At 42.3% G+C, this 19,798-nt stretch overlaps 1 protein-coding gene across 1 annotated transcript; it reads left to right on the top strand.

Moving 5' to 3' along the window:
• The first annotated feature begins 2,346 nt into the window (after positions 1 to 2,346).
• Positions 2,347 to 8,301, top strand: LOC110509705 (uncharacterized). Its single transcript, XM_021590751.3, has 6 exons — positions 2,347 to 2,652; positions 4,639 to 4,786; positions 4,915 to 4,967; positions 5,223 to 5,320; positions 5,541 to 5,709; positions 6,029 to 8,301. Exons 2-6 carry the CDS (start codon positions 4,648 to 4,650, stop codon positions 7,460 to 7,462), a joined length of 1,893 nt encoding a protein of 630 aa, XP_021446426.3. The 5' UTR covers positions 2,347 to 2,652; positions 4,639 to 4,647; the 3' UTR covers positions 7,463 to 8,301.
• The last annotated feature ends 11,497 nt before the right edge of the window (positions 8,302 to 19,798 follow it).

Below are 19,798 nucleotides of genomic sequence, written 5' to 3'. Positions count from 1 at the left end.
TCCGATTAAATCCGTCAAAGTATGCCAAAAAAGTCCATCTATAAAGGCCGTCTGATCCAAGGAAAATGCAGCTTTACACAACGCAACGTCACTTTTAAAATTAACAAAGTTGCCTATAAACTTTTACAAATCACTTCAAATGACTTTTGTAAACCAACTTTAGGTATTAATAAACGTTAATAATCGACCAAATTGATCACGGGGCGATCTGTATTCGATAGCAGCAAGTCTTGAAATCCTTGTCCATTTTTTTTACATTCATAATTTCCTGGGTGCACCCCAAGACAGGAAGTGCCTATACGTCATCCCACCAAGGATAAATGTGCAAAGAAATGCCAGTATTGGCGACACCGTGTGGAAGCTGTAGGTGTTGTAAACGGAACCGGATCTATTTTCTTTCGCCTTAGACAAATCAAAGACTGGCGGATGAATTTTTTTTTTGTGTTTTTGGTGAACAGTTTTCCCTGGGATTTTTACTCCTAAACATGCTCTGTTATACCCACAGACACGATTTTACCAGTTTTAGAGACTTCAGAGTGTTTTCTATACACACATACTTATCATATGCATATACTATATTCCTGGCATCAGTAGCAGGACTTTGAAATGTTGCGCGATTTTTAACAAAAAGCTGCGAAAATTCGCGGCATCCTTAACAGGTTTTAAGAAGTTTTAACAAAGAGATCAACGGCCATTTCGAATCCCACCGTACCTTCTCTACTATGCAATCTGGTTTCCGAGCTGGTCATGGGTGCACCTCAGCAACGCTCAAGGTCCTAAACGATATCATAACAACCATCAATAAAAGACAGTACTGTGCAGCCGTCTTCAACTTGGCCAAGGCTTTTCATTTTGTCAATGATCGCATTCTTATCAGCAGACTCAATAGCCTTGGCTTCTCAAATTACTGCCTCGCCTGGTTCACCAACTACTTCTCAGAGTTCAGTGTGTCAAAACGGAGGGCCTGTTGTCCGGACCTCTGGCAGTCTCTATGGGGGTGCCACAGGGTTCAATTCTCGGGCCGACTCTTTTTCTCTGTATATTTCAATGATGTTGCTCTTGCTGCTGATGATTCTCTGCTCCACCTCTACGCAGACGACACCATTCTGAATACACCTGGCCCTTCTTTGGACCCTGTGCTAACAAACCTCCAAAGGAGCTTCAATGCCATAAACTCTTTGAGGCCTCCAACTGCTTTTAAATGCAAGTAATGCTCTTCAACCAATCGCTGCCCGAACCATCCCGCCTGTATGCTCTCGTTGGCTGGCCCTCGCTACATATTCGTCGCCAAACCCACTGCCTCCAGGTCATCTGTAAGTCCATGCTAGGTAAAACCCCGCCTTATCTCAGCTCACTGGTCACCATAGCAACACCCACCCGTAACACGCGCTCCAGCAGGTATATTTCACTGGTCACCCCCAAAGCCAACACTTCCTTTGGCCGCCTTTCCTTCCAGTTCTCTGCTGCCAATGACTGGAACAAATTACAAAAATCACTGAAGTTGGAGACTTATCTCCCTCTCTAACTAGAAAGCATCAGCTGTCAGAGCAGCTTACCGATCACTGCACCTGTACACAGCCCATCTCAGTAGAACACCCAACTACTTCATCCCCATATTGTTACTTATCATCTTGCCCTTTTGCACCCCAGTATCGCTACTTGCACATCATCATCTGCACATTATCACTCCAGTGTTAATGCTACATTTTTATTTCACCTCTATGGCCTATTTATTGCCTTTACCTCCCTACTCTTCTACATTTGCACACACTGTACATAGATTTATTGACTGTACGTTTGTTTATGTGTAACTCTGTTGTTTTTGTCGCACTGCTTTGCTTTATCTTGGCCAGGTCGCAGTTGTAAATGAGAACTTGTTCTCAACTGGTCTACCTGGTTAAAAAAATAAATACATGTAAAAACAATTATTCCCTGTCTTGTTACTGTATTTTATTTCCTTACTTATCTATTGTTCACCTAATGCCTATTTTTTTACTTAAAAATTGCACTGTTGGTTAGGGCTTGTAAGTAAGCATTTCACTGTAAGGTCTACATCTGTTGTATTTGGCGCACGTGACAAATAAACATTGATTTGATTTGAAGCTAGTTCTGGTTTCTACTGGGCAAAGGGCCACATACTTGCCTAAAATCTATATACATCTTACCATCTAACGTAAGCATCATCAACACAGGAAAAAGGCATTAACGAATAAACAAATAATAATTATGCATGACTGAATTGCTGTCATCACCACCAATGGTGAACAAAAGACCTTTCTCGCAGCAATTTTTTTTTTTAAATGTCCTACCTAATTCTGTGGACTATTCTGATGCCAAACCTTTGACATTCTACCATGAACAGGTTGGACTGGTCTGACTTCCAACACATAGCAGGAAGAAGTCTGGGAATTCACCTCCCCAAGAGCGTTGGACCTTGGTGTCATTCAGAAGGCACAGGACAGGTGTGTGTTAGTATGTGTGTGTGACAGGGAGAGGTGACAATACTGTAGAAAACAGGAGTGGAGACTGTATTGAAGCTACCAATCTGCAGATATAAAACACTGATCTATAGAGCCTGTGGATGCGCTGCAGCCTGGTGTGGAGGCCTGAGACTGAGACCTAGCCACCTCTATTCTGTCTCTGAAATCACAGGTGAGCACCACTGCTAAATACTCTAGTGTTACTCTAATACTGCTTGGTTGCTGGTTCTGATGTCATCTTGGTTTCTTCCCAATTTCCTAAGTCTTCATAGCCGAGAGGAGGCCCTGATGTGGTCAAATGTTGGAGCTACTGATAATACTCTTGGTTCTAATGGTATCTCCATATTCTTGTGTGATTTAGGGTCATATTTCCATTAAATGTCATAATTATTCAATACAAAAAGGGGATATGGAATTTAATTTTGAAAAAATTGGAAGAAACTATTTTCCCTATTTTAGTTCTGTAATATGTCATTATGTAATAAGTATTATTTAATTTGATTCGCAATCCATAGCGCAACCAGCCATTGGAATGTCAACACACATGGAGTGATGGTGTCGCTCTAGATTGCTCTCAAACGGTCTGGTGTCTCAGAAACAAATTGCTGTTTGTGGTCACATACGCTGAATACAACCTAACAGTGAGAAGCTACAGTGGGTACCGGTACAGAGTCAATGTGCGGGGGCACCGGTTAGTCAAGGTAATTGAGGTAATATGTACATGTAGGTTGAGTTATTAAACTGACTATGCATAGATAATAACAAACTTTAATGAAATAATAAGACAAGCACAATATTTTTACTTTTTATTCACATAGGAAGTAGCCAATGAAGGACCATATAAAATATACAAGACAGATCTCTGAGATTTATAGTAGATTCATCAACGCCTGAAACAGCATAATAAAAAACATGACAGAAACATGAGACACATATTTAAAAAAATATATTCTATACTATATAGTGGATCTCAATGACATGTTGAGCAATACAGTAGCCCAAAGATATGTACATGTCTCACAGGACCAAGTGTGAGACTGTGCCATATTCCGTCTCTGACCTTTCTCCACTTTCCTAGCTCGGCAGGGCACATCTGGCACTTATTCAGCGGTCTTTTCAGGAGGGTGAAAAGTTAGAAAAGTATTGTGTATAACATGATTTACCAGTAAGCAAAATAGGGAATAATATTGGGTTTATTTGTTGGATTTCTATCTGCAGTGTGAACGCTTCACCTCACTGAATGCATCCCTAGTCTATGATTGGTCTGTCCTCTCCAATAGAAAACAATACACAACAGTTAAGTAAAAGTATAGGAAACAGTGACTGCATTGATCAAGCCTCTGATCTATGCCGTGACCACAGTCCGCTCAGTGGCAATGTTTGCTGATTGTGACAGCCTGGGTGTTGACACTGGTACCACTGTGCCAGGGACAAACATGGTTGAGTGATCAGTCAAACAACGGATTTAATCGTGATCAGTCAAACAACCTTAGTCATCATCATCAAGTAGTTATATTATTTGGGAACACCGATTGGCAGTCAATCAAGAGACTGTGGGCCCTTAAAGACCTGTTGAAATGCATACAGTTGTCAAACATGTCGTTTTATTTGTCCGTTCATCAGTCAAACTCATTGTTTGATTTGCAGTCAAGCCACGGTCAAATATGTTTTATGTGCATTGTAAATATGTTGTCTACAGAATGTGCACAGCTGTATCCGGGCATAAGCGACATGAGTGGTCGCTCCCCGACCCAAAGGAACTCAGTCGTGGTTTCAACTTACTGTTGCGAGTTAGAATAGTAGAATTCGGTTGTCCGTCAGCAGTTCGTCTCCTGTTTTGTTAGTCACGAACAACCACTTGAATAGCCATGTCAGCTGACAATTTTTAGATTGATAAGTTAGTCTAGCCAGTTATCTAAATGTATAAACCCCATGGCAAAATGTGTGGAACTGAAGAAAACTTTCTTTACAAGATCTCGCTTGGGGACCCACCTGTGTATGTGGTGATAAATGATTGTAAAATACTGTTTGGCTATTATGAAAAATGTTAACTATGAACGTCAATAATGCATGAACAACACGATGCTGTTGTCGTCTTCGGAATAATGTGTAAACGTTGTGGTAATGGTGTGGTTGCGTCGTGTGTGTGTGTTCACAGGCAGACATCATGGCCCAGGCGCAAGAGGAGAGACCCTCAGAACAGGAGAAAGAGATGGGAGAGGAGACCTTCCTCAAAGACCTCTATCTGTACATGAAGAAGAGAGATACACCCATAGAGAGAATACCACACCTGGGCTTCAAACAAAGTGAGTGTACTGCACACAGAGAAACATAGGCGCGCGCACACACACTGCATGCACTCACACACAGCAATTGTTGACATCTCTCAGACAATGTATAGCTGATATTCTGTATATTTGTTCTGTGTTTCTAGTTGATCTGTTCATGATGTACAAGACTGTGAAAAGCATGGGCGGCTACCTCCAGGTAAAACAATGTCAATCATTTCCAACGCGTATTGGGTTTCAGTTTTTCGATTTAAAATAGGTGGGAGCAATTCATGCTGCAAGTCAAACCCCAGAGTTCACCGAACATCCTGGAAAGTTGTACTTAAAAGGAAACGTTCCTCATCAACCCTCTCACCAGTTTTAGAACTATTGTAATGGGGCCACATTCCATGTATGTTTTTGTTACAATGTACACAACGACAACATGTTAAAAATTAAGCTGAATTTCTACCAGGTAACGACCCAGCAGCAGTGGAAGCAAGTATACAACACCCTGGGAGGAAACCCCAGAAGCACCAGTGCTGCCACCTGCACCCGTAGACACTATGAGAAGTATGTCAAAGAAAATGTATCATACATCGTCCATGTATGTGTGCTTGCGTGTATGTGTGCGTAGACGTGTGCGGTTGTGCTCGCATGTCTTTGACACAGATATTTTGAATACTACCAGGTAGAGACCCTCAATTTCAGTATACGTGTGCAAGTCAGTGATGTGTGTGCGTGGCATGTTTTAATTGGTGCAGTTTCAAAAATGGCCTTTGTGTTGTCGTAGGCTGCTTCTGGCGTATGAGTGTCATGTAAGAGGAGAAAACTACATGGAGGTCCTGCCACGGCACCAGCAGAAGCGTTTACATTACAGTAGTCTCAGTGAGGAGGAAGAGTGCCCCAGGACAGCCAAACGTAGCATGACATATGGCGCTCTCCAGACTTCCCAGCAACAGGTACACTAACAAGCAAACATACACACACCCATAAGCATGTACACACACAGATGAAGACAAAGACACAAAGGCTGCGTTTACAGAGGCAGCCCAATTCAGATTTTTTTTACCCACTAATTGTTCTTTTGACTAATCACATCAGATCTTTTCACATTAGATCTTTTTCAGAGCTGATTTGATTCGTCAAAAGACCAATTAGTGAAAAAAAAGAATTGGGCTCTGTAAACGCAGCCATACACACTAAGACACATATGCACGCACACACACACACACATTTAAATGAATTGACTGACTCATCATTGGTATTTTCTCCTCTCAGAACCCCCATCATTTCCTGACAGACTCCAGAGTGAGGATCATCCCTATGCCTGCACACTACCATCCAAACTATCACCACCCTAGCCACCCCGCTCTGCCCCCTTTTGTCCACCGACCTCTGACCCCCAGCAGCCACCTCAGCAGCCACCCCAGACCCCAACCCCCATATCTCCCCTCCCCTCAAGGGCAGACAGAAAGGGCCAAGCAGCCTCTGGAGCGCTTGCGCCTCCTGGCCAACCGGTACATGTGCTCCTCAGACTGGAATGAGCCACTCAACCTCAGTTGCAAGAAATCTTGCCTAGAGTCAGGCGGTCAGCCTGCTTCGTCCTTTGCCCCTCCTCCCTCCAACAAAACCCCAAAGTTTTTGAATACGCCCTCGCCGCTTTACCCCACCAAGGAGATGGCTAAAGAAGAGGGCTGTGAGACGCCGGAGGGGAAGTCACCCCCCGAGAGATCCTACCTCTACCCCTTGGCAACCAGAGATGGCTATGTCATCGACCTCACTTCCTCCTCTGGCGGTTCCTCCCGCAGCCCGACTCCAGCCTCCAGCCCAGGCACGAAGACAGGGTCCCCCGTTTCCTGCCCACTGCAGAGTCACAAGGCCAGCGCCCCCTCCATTGTCCACGTCCCTAGACCCCTGAAGAGAGAATACCCAGATTGGCCCAGGGGGGAGAGGGGAGAAAGCCCCAAGCACAGTCCGGGGCCTCTCAATCTCAGCTGCGCTCTGCCCAGCCCCCCCAGAGAGACAGGGGGAAGGATGGAGATCCAGATCCCGCTGGCACTTCTCCAAGACTGGATAAAAGGAGGCCTGCTATGTGGGCCTGCTGGTTCACGGCCTGGGGCTCCATCCCTGCAGGGTCCAACACCACCAGAGCCAAGGGAGAGGACACAGACCAGAACCGACATCTCCCTCACCATGGCGAACCATGCTGACCAGGTCTTCCACAGCCCTCACAGAGACCAGGATAGGAGCTCTGGGTACCTGAGGGAGAGGAGTCTGGAGAGGTACAGGAACCTGCCTAGCCACACCACCACCTCCCCTACTTCCAGTCACCGCCAACCCATGGCGCCATACCAGATCTCCAGCTACAAGGCTCAGCTATCAGGGAACACCCTACGTAACCCGGCCAGCAGGGACTTGTACCCCTGGGAGAAACAGGAGAACACCAGGAGGCCCTACCACCCAAGTCCCATGCACCCCCATGATCTACGGGACAGAGCCCAGCCAATCCCCTTGAAGATCCACCCCAGCAGTCAGTCTCTGGAGCAGGATGATGTAGGCCCCACATCCCTAGCCTGTAGTACAGACACATCCCAGGGAATGGTGGAAAACTCTAGGAAGGCTTTGATGGTGGACCCCTCATCTTCCTCTCTAATACCACTGACAACTGAGGAGTTCATGAAGTTAAAGAGGCTCATCTCAAGCTCCTCGTGAACAGAATGCAACAAGCCAACACTATTACATTAAATTACAGAAAACAAGATGCACTCTGGGAAAAAGATGTAACATGTCAATGTTGACATTGGACGCTTGGAAAAGCACGCATTACTGTACATACAATATTGCATAGAGAAATGCACTGACACAACAAATATACATGTATATAGAGTACTGTTTCAGTTATAAGACACAGTTCAAAGGGCATTGTAGCACTTTTGAAATACTACAGAACATGAATTGTCTTTTACTATTCTGTGTTTTTACCCTTTGAAGCTTGCTAACAATTTATTATGCACTGGAGTGAAGTTATTATCCAAAATGAATTATTTTTGTGCCTTCATCTCTGGGATTTGTTTTGAACATGAAGTAGCATTTTGAAATAAATATTTTTTAAAGTTTAATAACAGTCACGAAACTACAGGTTTACCACGTAGACAGCAAAGGTACATTTTGTGGGTGTTGAGAATTGTGAGCCATACTGTTTTGAGGAGGAACAATTACAGTATATACAAATAAAATGTCAAAGAAAAGTTTTGTTATGAAAATGTGAATGTTTTTATATACACTGAGTGTACAAAACAAATTACTGACCAGGTGAATTCAGGTGAAAGCTATGGTCCCTTTTTGATGTCACTTGTTAAATCAGTGTAGATGAAGAGGAGACAGTTAAAGGAATTTTAAGCCTTGAGACATCGATTGTGTGCCATTCAGAGGGTGAATGGGCATGACTATATATGTATATTTGTAAAACATTTTTTTCCTATTCTTATTTTACGACAAGTAATGTTGGCAAATATTTCACACAATAAATATTCTGATCGTTTTTTTCCTTATTTCCTTCTAATCTTGTCAAACCCATAACCAAGGTGGAACTTTGAAACGGTCACAACAGCGAGAATGTGTTATTTGTGGCTGTAACATAAATGAGATGCCAGGCAGTGTCAGTGTGAAACCCCACGCTAACTACAGTATATTCCTCAGAAACATGTCTGTACAGCAGCACCTGTCTGTTGACTTTGGACCGGAGCTTGTTTTGCCAGATGCGTAATTCCACAGGGTTTATTTTACATGAAATGTATAATTGCGTGTTTAACAGGACATAGACTTAAACACAGGTTCCCCTGAATGAAAAGGGAGAGAATAAATAATAATTATATTCCTAAAAAAAATATGTGTCAACTGACACATAACTGCACCAATTTAAAAGGTTTTGCTGAGTTACAGGTAAGGAAATCAGTCAATTGAAATAAATTCATTAGGCCCTAGACTATGGATGTCACATGACTGGGCAGGGGCGCAGCCATGGGTCCACCCACCTGGCAGCCAGGCCCAGACAATCAGAATTTGTTTTTCCCAACAAGAGCTTTAGAGACAGAAATTACCCTCAGAAAAAAATATTTTTGTACAGATGGAACATTTGAGATCTTTTATTTCAGCTCATGAAACATGGTACCGACACTTTACATGTTGTGTTTATATTTTTGTTCAATATATTAACCCTCATACTACAAACATATTTTACATACACGGATTACCAACTGGGGTCATTATGACCCTGATAAGAAACTATTGGAAAAAGCAACAATCACAGCAAAAGAGAAACTTCGTTTTTTTTAAACATTGGACATGTAAATAATGTTATCTGAAATAGAAAAATAACCAAAACAGACTTATTTTATAGTTAAATTATAATTATTTAGCATATATTGTTCAATAAAAATATGTATTTTTCCCTTAAATGTGCAGCCCACATTAGTACTAAAGATGATTTACCATCAGGATTGTATATACAGTAGTATCAGTTAGTTTAGAATCTTGAAGTAAATATTGTTTTCATATTTGTGGTAAAAACAGCTGCAATTTAAAGGGGCTGTACACCAAAATGTGAAACATACTGTACTTAATTTAATTGATAAAGTGTTTCACCCACTGATCTGAGAAACCAAAAACATGGCTTAGTTCTCCTTACTTACATACCCCACAGCCAGCATTGGCATCACTGCTAGTGAATCAATGGGATTGGTATATAGAGCCTATGGAAGGATGTTTCAAAAAGCAAAGTCACTTCAAATTAAATGTTATAGCAACATAAATACCAAAACAAGTTGAAAACATAGGAATTATGGTCTTTATCTAACAGTTTTTATACCAAGTAGTTACACGACTGACAGACTTATGACCAGTTTTGACTGCAACTAAGCATACATCTAAGTTTGTTTTGAACACAGTCATACATAGTTATAAGCAGCTAACCAGAGTACATAAGGTGCTCCGTCTATCAGGCAGCGGCGACCCGTCATTCAGGGCAGGTGTTTTGGGACGCACCGATAGAGATATATAAAAACAGTTGAAGTCGGAAGTTTACATACACTTAGGTTGGAGTCATTAAAACTCATTTCTTGTAAACAAACTATAGTTCTGGCAAGTCGGTTGGGACATCTACTTTGTGCCTGACACAAGTCATTTTCCCAATGATTATTTCACTATCACAATTCCAGTGGGTCAGAAGTTTACATACACTAAGTTGACTGTGCCTTTAAACAGCTTGGAGAATTCCAGAAAATGATGTCACGAACCGGCTCAAAGTGCATAACAACAAGGAAACAATGTGGAGATGAGGAATAACAAAATCTATTTATTTAACTAAATGCACTGCTCAAAAAAAATAACGGGAACACTTAAACAACACAATGTAACTCCAAGTCAATCACACTTCTGTGAAATCAAACTGCCCACTTAGGAAGCAACACTGATTGACAATAAATTTCACATGCCGTTGTGCAAATGGAATAGACAACAGGTGGAAATTATAGGCAAAGGAGTGTTTCTACAGGTGGTGACCACAGACCACTTCTCAGTTCCCATGCTTCCTGGCTGATGTTTTGGTCACTTTTGAATGCTGGCGGTGCTTTCACTCTAGTGGTAGCATGAGATGATGTCTACAACCCACACAAGTGGCTCAGGGAGTGCAGCTCATCCAGGATGGAACATCAATGCGAGCTGTGGCAAGAAGGTTTGCTGTATCTGTCAGTGTAGTGTCCAGAGCATGGAGGCGCTACCAGGAGACAGGCCAGTACATCAGGAGACGTGGAGGAGGCCGTAGGAGGGCAACAACCCAGCAGCAGGACCGCTACCTCCGCCTTTGTACAAGGAGGAGCACTGCCAGAGCCCTGCAAAATGACCTCCAGCAGGCGACAAATGTGCATGTGTCATGCTCAAACGGTCAGAAACAGACTCCATGAGGGTGGTATGAGGGCCCAACTTCCACAGGTGGGGGTTGTGCTTACAGCCCAACACCGTGCAGGACGTTTGGCATTTGCCAGAGAACACCAAGATTGGCAAATTCGCCACTGTCGCCCTGTGGTCTTCACAGATGAAAGCAGGTTCACACTGAGCACATGTGACAGAGTCTGGAGACGCCGTGGAGAACGTTGTGCTGCCTGCAACATCCTCCAGCATGACCGGTTTGGCGATGGGTCAGTCATGGTGTGGGGTGGCATTTCTTTGGGGGGCCGCACAGCCCTCCATGTGGTCGCCAGAGGTAGCCTGACTGTCATTAGGTACCGAGATGAGATCCTCAGACCCCCTGTGAGACCATATGCTGGTGCGGTTGGCCCTGGGTTCCTCCTAATGCAATACAATGCTAGACCTCATGTGGCTGGAGTGTGTCAGCGGTTCCTGCAAGAGGAAGGCATTGATGCTATGGACTGGCCCGCTCGTTCCCCAGACCTGAATCCAATTGAGCACATCTGGGACATCATGTCTCGCTCCATCCACCAACGCCACGTTGCACCACAGACTGTCCAGGAGTTGGCGGATGCTTTAGTCCAGGTCTGGGAGGAGATCCCTCAGGAGACCATCCGCCACCTCATCAGGAGCATGCCCAGGCGTTGTAGGGAGGTCATACAGGCACGTGGAGGCCACACACACTACTGAGCCTCATTTTGACTTGTTTTAAGGACATTACATCAAAGTTGGATCAGCCTGTAGTGTGGTTTTCCACTTTAATTTTGAGTGTGACTCCAAATCCAGACCTACATGGGTTGATAAATTCGATTTCCATTGATAATTTGTGTGATTTTGTTGTCAGCAAATTCAACTATGTAAAGAAAAAAGTATTTAATAAGAATATTTAATTCTTTCAGATCTAGGATGTTTTATTTTAGTGTTCCCTTAATTTTTTTGAGCAGTGTACAATTAACAATGGTGTGTGTAGTCAGTAACCAGTTGTGTAAGTGAGTGGTTGCGTGCATAAATGTGATAAATGAGGGGTGTTGAAATGTGCAAACGCAAACAACCAAAAACAGCCCCAACCAAAATCTGTGTCTGCATGGAGAGAGTCTCTTCAATGAATGGGAAAGAGGTGCATTTATTCTGGGACACAGCCGAGCCCAGGTGTCCCATTTCGCTGACGACCTTCCCGGTTCCGCCCACCAACATCCTATTAAGGAAAACAAGAGCAAAGAGAAAGAATTCGGCAGACAGAGTGGGAGGGCTCTTCCCCTCTGAGCACACCAGATCACAACCAGAGAAATGACAATCCCACTGGGCACCACAGAAGAGAGATGAGATATATATGGAGCTTCCCCAAAACCTACAATAACTCAACCCTAGTCTTTATGCGGATTTGAGGTGGGTAATTACACACTAGCCCACTGGCAAGGAAATAAACCACCCAGCACGCTAGCAGATTCCCCCAAGTCACGGATGTGCCCCCGAGACAACTGCTCAGTCCACAGACAACACACAAAAAATAAACAAAATAACCATGCCCAACATATTCCAAAGTGAAACATGTCACTAAGCCTAACAGAGGAAATCTCTCACTGAGGTACACAGCCAATTGTACTCACCTCCTCAAACCAATGTCCCAACAGCGAGTAGAGCAAGAGTCTCCAGCCTGGGCATGGGCCTGGAAACTAACCAATGTACTTTCTCCAACGCAGCACACAACGAACTATCCACTGCAGTTGCAAGTTTCCCAAACAAACAAAGGCAACTAGTACTGGGCACCAAACATTACATCTCAAACAAGCTGTAACAAAAGATGCAAACAACGCACGTACAGAGTTTAACATTAACTCCAAGTTCTCTCCCAAACACATCACACATACTAGTAAGCCAAATGACACGAGTAGTAGTCCTTCATAATGCAACAAAGTGCTATACGCCAAAATGTCTAGGAACCAAGCTTACCCCACTTGTCACGAACCGGATCAAAGTGCGTAACAAAAAAAGGAAACGTGGAGATATAGAATAACAAAATATATTTTAACTAAAGTAACCAAAATATAGTTAACAATGGTGTGAGCAGTCAGTAATATAAGGGAGAGGTTGCGTGCATAAATGTGATAATGAGGGGTGTTGAACGGTGCAGACGCAAACAACCGAAAACAGCCACAACCGAAATCTGTGTCTGCACGGAGAGCATCTCCTTAATGAATGGGGAAGAGGTGCATTTATCCTGGGAGACACCCGAGCCCAGGTGTGCCCCATTTCGCTGACGACCCTCCCGGCTCCGCCCACCGACATCCTATTAAGGAAAACAAGAGCAAAGAGAAAGAATTCGGCAGACAGAGTGGAAGGGTTGTCATAATGTCATGACTTTAGAAGCTTCTGATGGGCTAATTGACATCATGTGAGTCAATTTGAGATGTACCTGTGGATGTATTTCAAGGCATACCTTCAAACTCAGTGCCTCTTTGCTTGACATCATGGGAAAATCAAAAGAAATCAGCCAAGACTTCAGAAAAAATATTGTAGACCTACACAAGTCTGGTTCATCCTTGGGAGCAATTTCCAAATGCCTGAAGGTACCACGTTCATCTGTACAAACAACAGTACGCAAGTATAAACACCATGGGACCATGCAGCCGTCATAACGCTCAGGGAGGAGACGCATTCTGTCTCCTAGAGATTAATGTACTTTGGTGCAAAAAGTGCAAATCAATCCCAGAACAACAGCAAGGACCTTGTGAAGATGCTGGAGGAAACAGGTACAAAAGTACCACAGTAAAACGAGTCCTATATCGACATAACCTGAAAGGCCGCTCAGCAATGATGAAGCCACTGTTCCAAAACCGCAAATAAAAAAAGCCAGACTACGGTTTGCAACTGCACATGGGGACAAAGATTGTACTTTTTGGATAAATGTCCTCTGGTCAGATGAAACAAAAATAGAACTGTTTGGCTATAATGACCATTGTTATGTTTGGAGGAAAAAGGGGGAGGCTTGCAAGCCGAAGAACACCATCCCAACCGTGAAGCCCGGGTGTGGCAGCATCATGATGTGGGGGTGCTTTGCTGCAGCAGGGACTGGTGCACTTCACAAAATAGATGGCATCATGATAAGGAAAAGTATGTGGATATATTGAAGCAACATGTCAAGACATCAGTCAGGAAGTTAAAGCTTGGTCGCAAATGGGTCTTCCAAATGGACAATGACCCCAAGCATACGTCCAAAGTTGTGGCAAAATGGCTTAAGGACAACAAATTCAAGGTATTGGAGTGGCCATCACAAAGCCCTGACCTCAATCCTATAGAAAATTAGTAGGCAGAACTAAAAAAGTGTGTGTGAGCAAGGAGGCCTACAAACCTGACTCAGTTACACCAGCTCTGTCAGGAGGAATGGGCCAAAATTCACCCAACTTATTCTGGGAAGCTTGTGGATTGCTACCCAAAATGTTTGACCCAAGTTAAACCATTTAAAGGCAATGCTACCAAATACTAATTGAGTGTATGTAAACTTCTGACCCACTGGGAATGTGATGAAAGAAATAAAAGCTGAAATAAATCATTCTCTCTACTATTATTCTGACATTTCACATTCTTAAAATAAAGCGGTCCTAATCTGAATTTTTAATAGGATTAAATGTCAGGAATTGTGAAAAACTGAGTTTAAATGTATTTGGCTGAGGTGTATGTAAACTTCTGACTTCAACTGTATTTATTTACACACTTAGTTTTAAAGAAAATCTCATTTGTCTATTAAAATAACATCAAATTGATCAGAAATACAGTGTAGACAATGTTAATGTTGAAAATTACTTTTGTTGCTGGAAACGGCTGATTTTAAATGGAATATCTACATAGATGTACAGAAGCCCATTATCAGCAACCATCACTGCTGTGTTCCAATGGCACGTTGTGTTAGCTAATCCAAGTTTATCATTTTAAAAGGCCAATTGATCATTAGAAAACCCTTTTGCAATTATGTTAGCAAAGCTGAAAACTGGTGTTCTAATTAAAGAAGCAATAAAACTGTCCTTCTTTAGACAAGTTGATTATCTGGAGCATCAGCATTTGTGGGTTCGATTACAGGGTCACAATGGCCAGAAACCAAGAACTTTCTTCTGAAATTCGTCAGCCTGTTATTGTTCTGAGAAATGAAGGCAATTCCATGCGAGAAATTGCTAAGAAACTGAAGATCTCGGACAACACTGTGTACTACTCCCTTCACAGAACAGCTCAAACTGTCTCTAACCAGAATAGAAAGAGGAGTGGGAAGCCTCAGTGCACAACTGAGCAAGAGGACAAGTACATGAGAGTGTCTAGTTTGAAAAACAGACACCTCACAAGTCCTCAACTGGCATCTTCACTAAATAGTACCTGCAAAACACCAGTCTCAATGTCAATAGTGAAGAGGCAACTCCGGGATGATGGCCATCTAGGCAGAGTTGCAAAGAAAAAGCCATCTCAGACTGGCCAATAAAAATAAAAAATTAAGATGGGCAAAAGAACACAGACATTGGACAGATGAAGATTGGAAAAAAGTGTTATGGACAGACAAATCTAAGTTAGAGGTGTTCCGATCACAAAGAAGAACATTCGTGAGACCCAGAAAAAATGAAAAGATGCTGGAGGAGTGCTTGATGCCATCTGTCAAGCATGGTGGAGGCAATGTGATGGTCTGGGGGTGCTTTGGTGTTGGTAAAGTGGGAGATTTGTACAGGGTAAAAGGGATCTTGAAGAAGGAAGGCTATCACTACATTTTGCACCGCCATGCCATACCCTGTGGACGACACTTAATTTGAGCCAATTTCCTCCTACAACAGGACAGTGACACAAAGCACAGTTCTAAACTATGCAATAACTATTTAGGGAAGAATCAGCCACAGTCATCTGGTATTCTGTCTGTAATGGAGTGGCCAGCACAGTCACCGGATCTCAACTCTATTGAGCTGTTGTGGGAGCAGATCCAAGCCAATCCAACTTGTGAGAGATGCTTCAGATTACCTCAACAAATTGACAACTAGAATGCCAAAGGTCTGCAAGGCTGCAATTGCAGCAAATAGAAGATTATTTGACAAAAGCAAAGTTTGAAGGACACAATTGTTATTTCAATAAAAAATTGTCAACGTCTTGACTATATTTCCTATTCATTTTAAAAGTCATTTAATGTATGTTTTCATGGAAAACAAGGACATTTCTAAGTGACCCCAAACTTTTGAACAGTAGTGAGTATATACATAAAATATAGAAAAAAGTACAATATTGGACGGGTACATGTGGATCTATCTATCTCGTCAAAATCACTGATAAAGGTCCCCCTCATCCCTCTGGTGGCATGGATAACGTATTGTTATGTCTCCAGAGAAACCGAAATTAAAATAAACTAACTTTCTATCAAATTACTATTAGCAGAATGTGTTTTTGGTTGGAGTCCAAATAACCCCAAAGGACTTTAATTTTAAAAAAAGTTCATATTGATACAGAAACACTAAACAATGATTTTGCTTTGTTAAGAACAAGTTGATTGACAAAGTCATGAACAATTTGAAGAATTTAATTAAACCACCTTTGGGCTATGATCAAAAATGTGTCTCTGGGGTCAAAATGTCCACAGTCAGTAGAAACCATCAAGCTTGTAAATAATCCAACTTTCTGCTGTTTGTTGTGTTTTGTCTGACATAGCATCTTTTGTTTACCACAGGGTCATTGTCCATGGTGAGAGGAATGCAATGGGGGTATGGTGGTGTCCTTACCATGCTAAGAGATAGCGATTAGATGTTCTTTCCTGGTTAGATAGCCACTGTGACATCAGCATTGATGATTGACCAATGAAATGATGTGACTAACATGATATAGTCCTTGTCGCACACAAAGGTTGGAACCGGATCAGGGAAAACAACTGAAAAGAGGAAAAATAACTCAATTATTTGAGGAACAGAATCCAGAACCAGAACCAACACCATAGTACCCTCCAAGCTCATCACTAAGCTCGGGGGCTTGGGTCTGAACCCCGCCCTGTGCAACTGGATCCTGGACTACCTGACGGGCCGCCCCCAGGTGATGAAGGTAGGAAACAACACTTCCACTTTGCTGATCCTCAACACTGGGGCCCCACAAGGGTGAGTACTTAGCCCCCTCCTGCACGCCTTCAACTCAATCATTACGTTTGCAGAAAACATAACAGTAGTAGGCCTGATTACCAACAATGACAAGACAGCCTACAGGGAGAAGGTGAGGGCCCTGGGAGTGTGGTGCCAGGAAAATAACCTCTCACTCAAAGTCAACAAAATAAAGGAGCTGATCGTGGACTTCAGGAAACAGCAGACGGAGCGCCCAGTTTGCCAGTTTGTCATGCATAACTAGCTAGCTACCAAAAATAGCCACTGCGGAGCTACTGCTAATCAATTAGAAAGCTAAACAAACCCCATGTTACGTTATAGGGACACATGCTAAATTGGCTAGCTAGCTAGACACTATGAAATAATAGCTAATTAGCTAGCTAGCTATTGGATTATAGATTTCAAGATTAGATGAATAATACCATTTACAGAACCAGTCAAAAGTTTGGACACAACTCACAGGGTTATTCTTACATTTTTACTATTGTTTACATTATATAATAATAGTGAAGACATCAAAACTATGAAATAACACATATGGAATCATGTAGTAACCAAAAAAGTGTTAAACAAATCTAAATATATTTTATATTTGAGAGACTTCAAGTAGCCACCCGTTGCATTGATGACAACTTGGCATTCTCTCAACCCGCTTCATGAGGTAGTCACCTGGAATGCATTTCAATTAACAGGTGTGCTTTGTTAAAAGTTCATTTGTTTGCGTTTGAGCCAATCAGTTGTGTTGTGACAAGGTAGGGGTGGTATACAGAAGATAGTCCTATTTGGTAAAAGACCAAGTCCATATTATGGCAAGAACAGCTAAAATAAGCAAAGAGAAATGACAGTCCATCATTACTTTAACTTCTTCGATATAGGGGGCGCTCTTTTAATATTTGGATGAAAAACGTTCCCGTTTTAAACAAGATATTTTGTCACGAAAAGATGCTCGACTATGCATACAATTGACAGCTTTGGAAAGAAAACACTCTGACGTTTCCAAAACTGCAAAGATATTGTCTGTGAGTGCCACAGAACTGATGTTACAGGCGAAACCCAGATAAAAATCCAATCAGGAAGTGCCAAATTTTTTGAAAACCGCCTCATTCCAATGACTCCTTATATGGCTGTGGAGGAGCTAGGAGTCAGCTTACATTTTCCACGTTTTCCCCAAGGTGTCTGCAGCATTGTGACGTATTTGGAGGCATATCATTGGAAGATTGACCATAAGAGACTACATCTACCAGGTGGTCACTTGGTGTCCTCCGTCACAATTATTGCGTAATCTCCAGCTGCAGTATTTTTCCGTTTGCCTTTGATGAAAAACCGACTGCCAGGAATGATTTTTCGTCGAATAGAATTGTGAAAAACACCTTGAGGTTTGATTCTAAACAACGTTTGCCATGTTTCTGTCGATATTATGGAGCTAATTTGGAAAAAAGTTAGGCGTTATGTTGACTGCATTTTCATTTTTTTTTCTTAGCCAAACGTGAAGAACAAAACGGAACTATTTCTCTTACACAAATAATATTTTTGGAAAAAATTAACATTTGCTATCTAACTGACAGTCTCGTCATTGAAAACATCCGAAGTTCTTCAAAGGTAAATTATTTTATTTGAATGCTTTTCTTGTTTTTGTGAAAATGTTGCCTGCTGAATAGTAGGCTTAATGCTATGCTAGGCTATCAATACTCTGACACAAATGCTTGTGTAGCTTTGGTTAAAGCATATTTTGAAAATCTGAGATGACAGTGTTGTTAACAAAAGGCTAAGCTTGTGTTTCAATATATTTATTTCATTTCATTTGCGATTTTCATGAATAGGAAACGTTGCGTTATGGTAATGAGCTTGAGGCTATGATTACACTCCCGGATAAGGGATTGCTCGACGCTAGAGGTTAAGACATGAAGGTTAGTCAATCCGGAAAATTTCAAGAACTTTTAAAGTTTCTTCAAGTGCAGTCGCAAAAACCATCAAGCACTATGATGAAACTGCCTCCAATGAGGACCGCCAATGGAAAGGAAGATCCAGAGTTACCTCTGCTGCAGAGGATAAATTCATTAGTTACTTGCACCTCAGATTGAAGCCCAAATAAATGCTTCACAGAGTTCAAGTAACAGACACATCTCAACATCAACTGTTCAGAGGAGACAGCGTGAATCAGGCCTTCATGGTCAAATTGCTGCAAATAAACAATTACTAAAGGAGATCAATGGGAAGAATAGACATGCTTGGGCCAAGAAACAGAAGCATTGGACATTAGACCGGTGGAAATCTGTCCTTTGGTCTGATGAGTCCAAATTTGAGATTTCTGGTTCCAACCGCTGCGTCTTTGTGAAATGCAGAGTAGGTGAACGGAGGATCTCCACATGTGTGGTTCCCACCGCAAAGCATGAAGGAGGAGGTGTGATGGTGACATGGTCTTTGCTGGTGACACTGTCTGTGATTTATTCCGAATTCAAGGCACACAGCATTCTGCAGCGACACACCATCCCATCTGGTTTGCGCTTAGTGGGACTATCATTTGTTTTTCAACAGGACAATGACCCAAACCACACCTCCAGGCTGTGTAAGGACTATTTGATCAAGGAAAGTGATGGAGTGCTGTATCAGATGAACTGGCCTCCACAATCACCTGACCTCAACCCACCTGAGATGGTTTGGGATGAGTTGGACCGCGGTCATCAAAGCTGTCATCAAGGCAAAGGGTGGCTACTTTGAAGAATGATTGCAAATGTGTTATGATTCCATATGTGTTATTTCATAGTTTTATAATGTAAAACATTTTTTAAATAAACAAGTTGTGTCCAAACTTTTGACCGCTACCGTACATCTAGCCAGCTGGTAATTATGCAGCTAAATCTACGTAGTTATTTTGCATCTGCATTACCGCTACAGAGGGTAGTGCGTATGGCCCAGTACCTCACTGGGGCCAAGCTTTTTAATTTGTTTTATTTGACCTTTATTTAACCAGGTAGGCCAG

Source organism: Oncorhynchus mykiss, chromosome 29 (assembly GCF_057628025.1).
Source record: "Oncorhynchus mykiss isolate SJ-2025 chromosome 29, ASM5762802v1, whole genome shotgun sequence".
Lineage (NCBI taxonomy): Eukaryota > Metazoa > Chordata > Actinopteri > Salmoniformes > Salmonidae > Oncorhynchus > Oncorhynchus mykiss.
Note: the sequence above shows the minus strand (reverse complement) of the source record. Positions and strands in the feature narration are given on the sequence as shown.

What these genes read in the sequence shown, in the direction of transcription:
- LOC110509705 (XM_021590751.3), top strand. Translation starts at nt 4,648, where the DNA reads ATGGCCCAGGCGCAAGAGGAGAGACCCTCAGAACAGGAGAAAGAGATG. An exon ending in GCATGGGCGGCTACCTCCAG is followed by an intron (nt 4,968 to 5,222) that starts GTAAAACAATGT and finishes AATTTCTACCAG; the next exon opens with GTAACGACCCAGCAGCAGTG. An exon ending in ACCCGTAGACACTATGAGAA is followed by an intron (nt 5,321 to 5,540) that starts GTATGTCAAAGA and finishes GTGTTGTCGTAG; the next exon opens with GCTGCTTCTGGCGTATGAGT.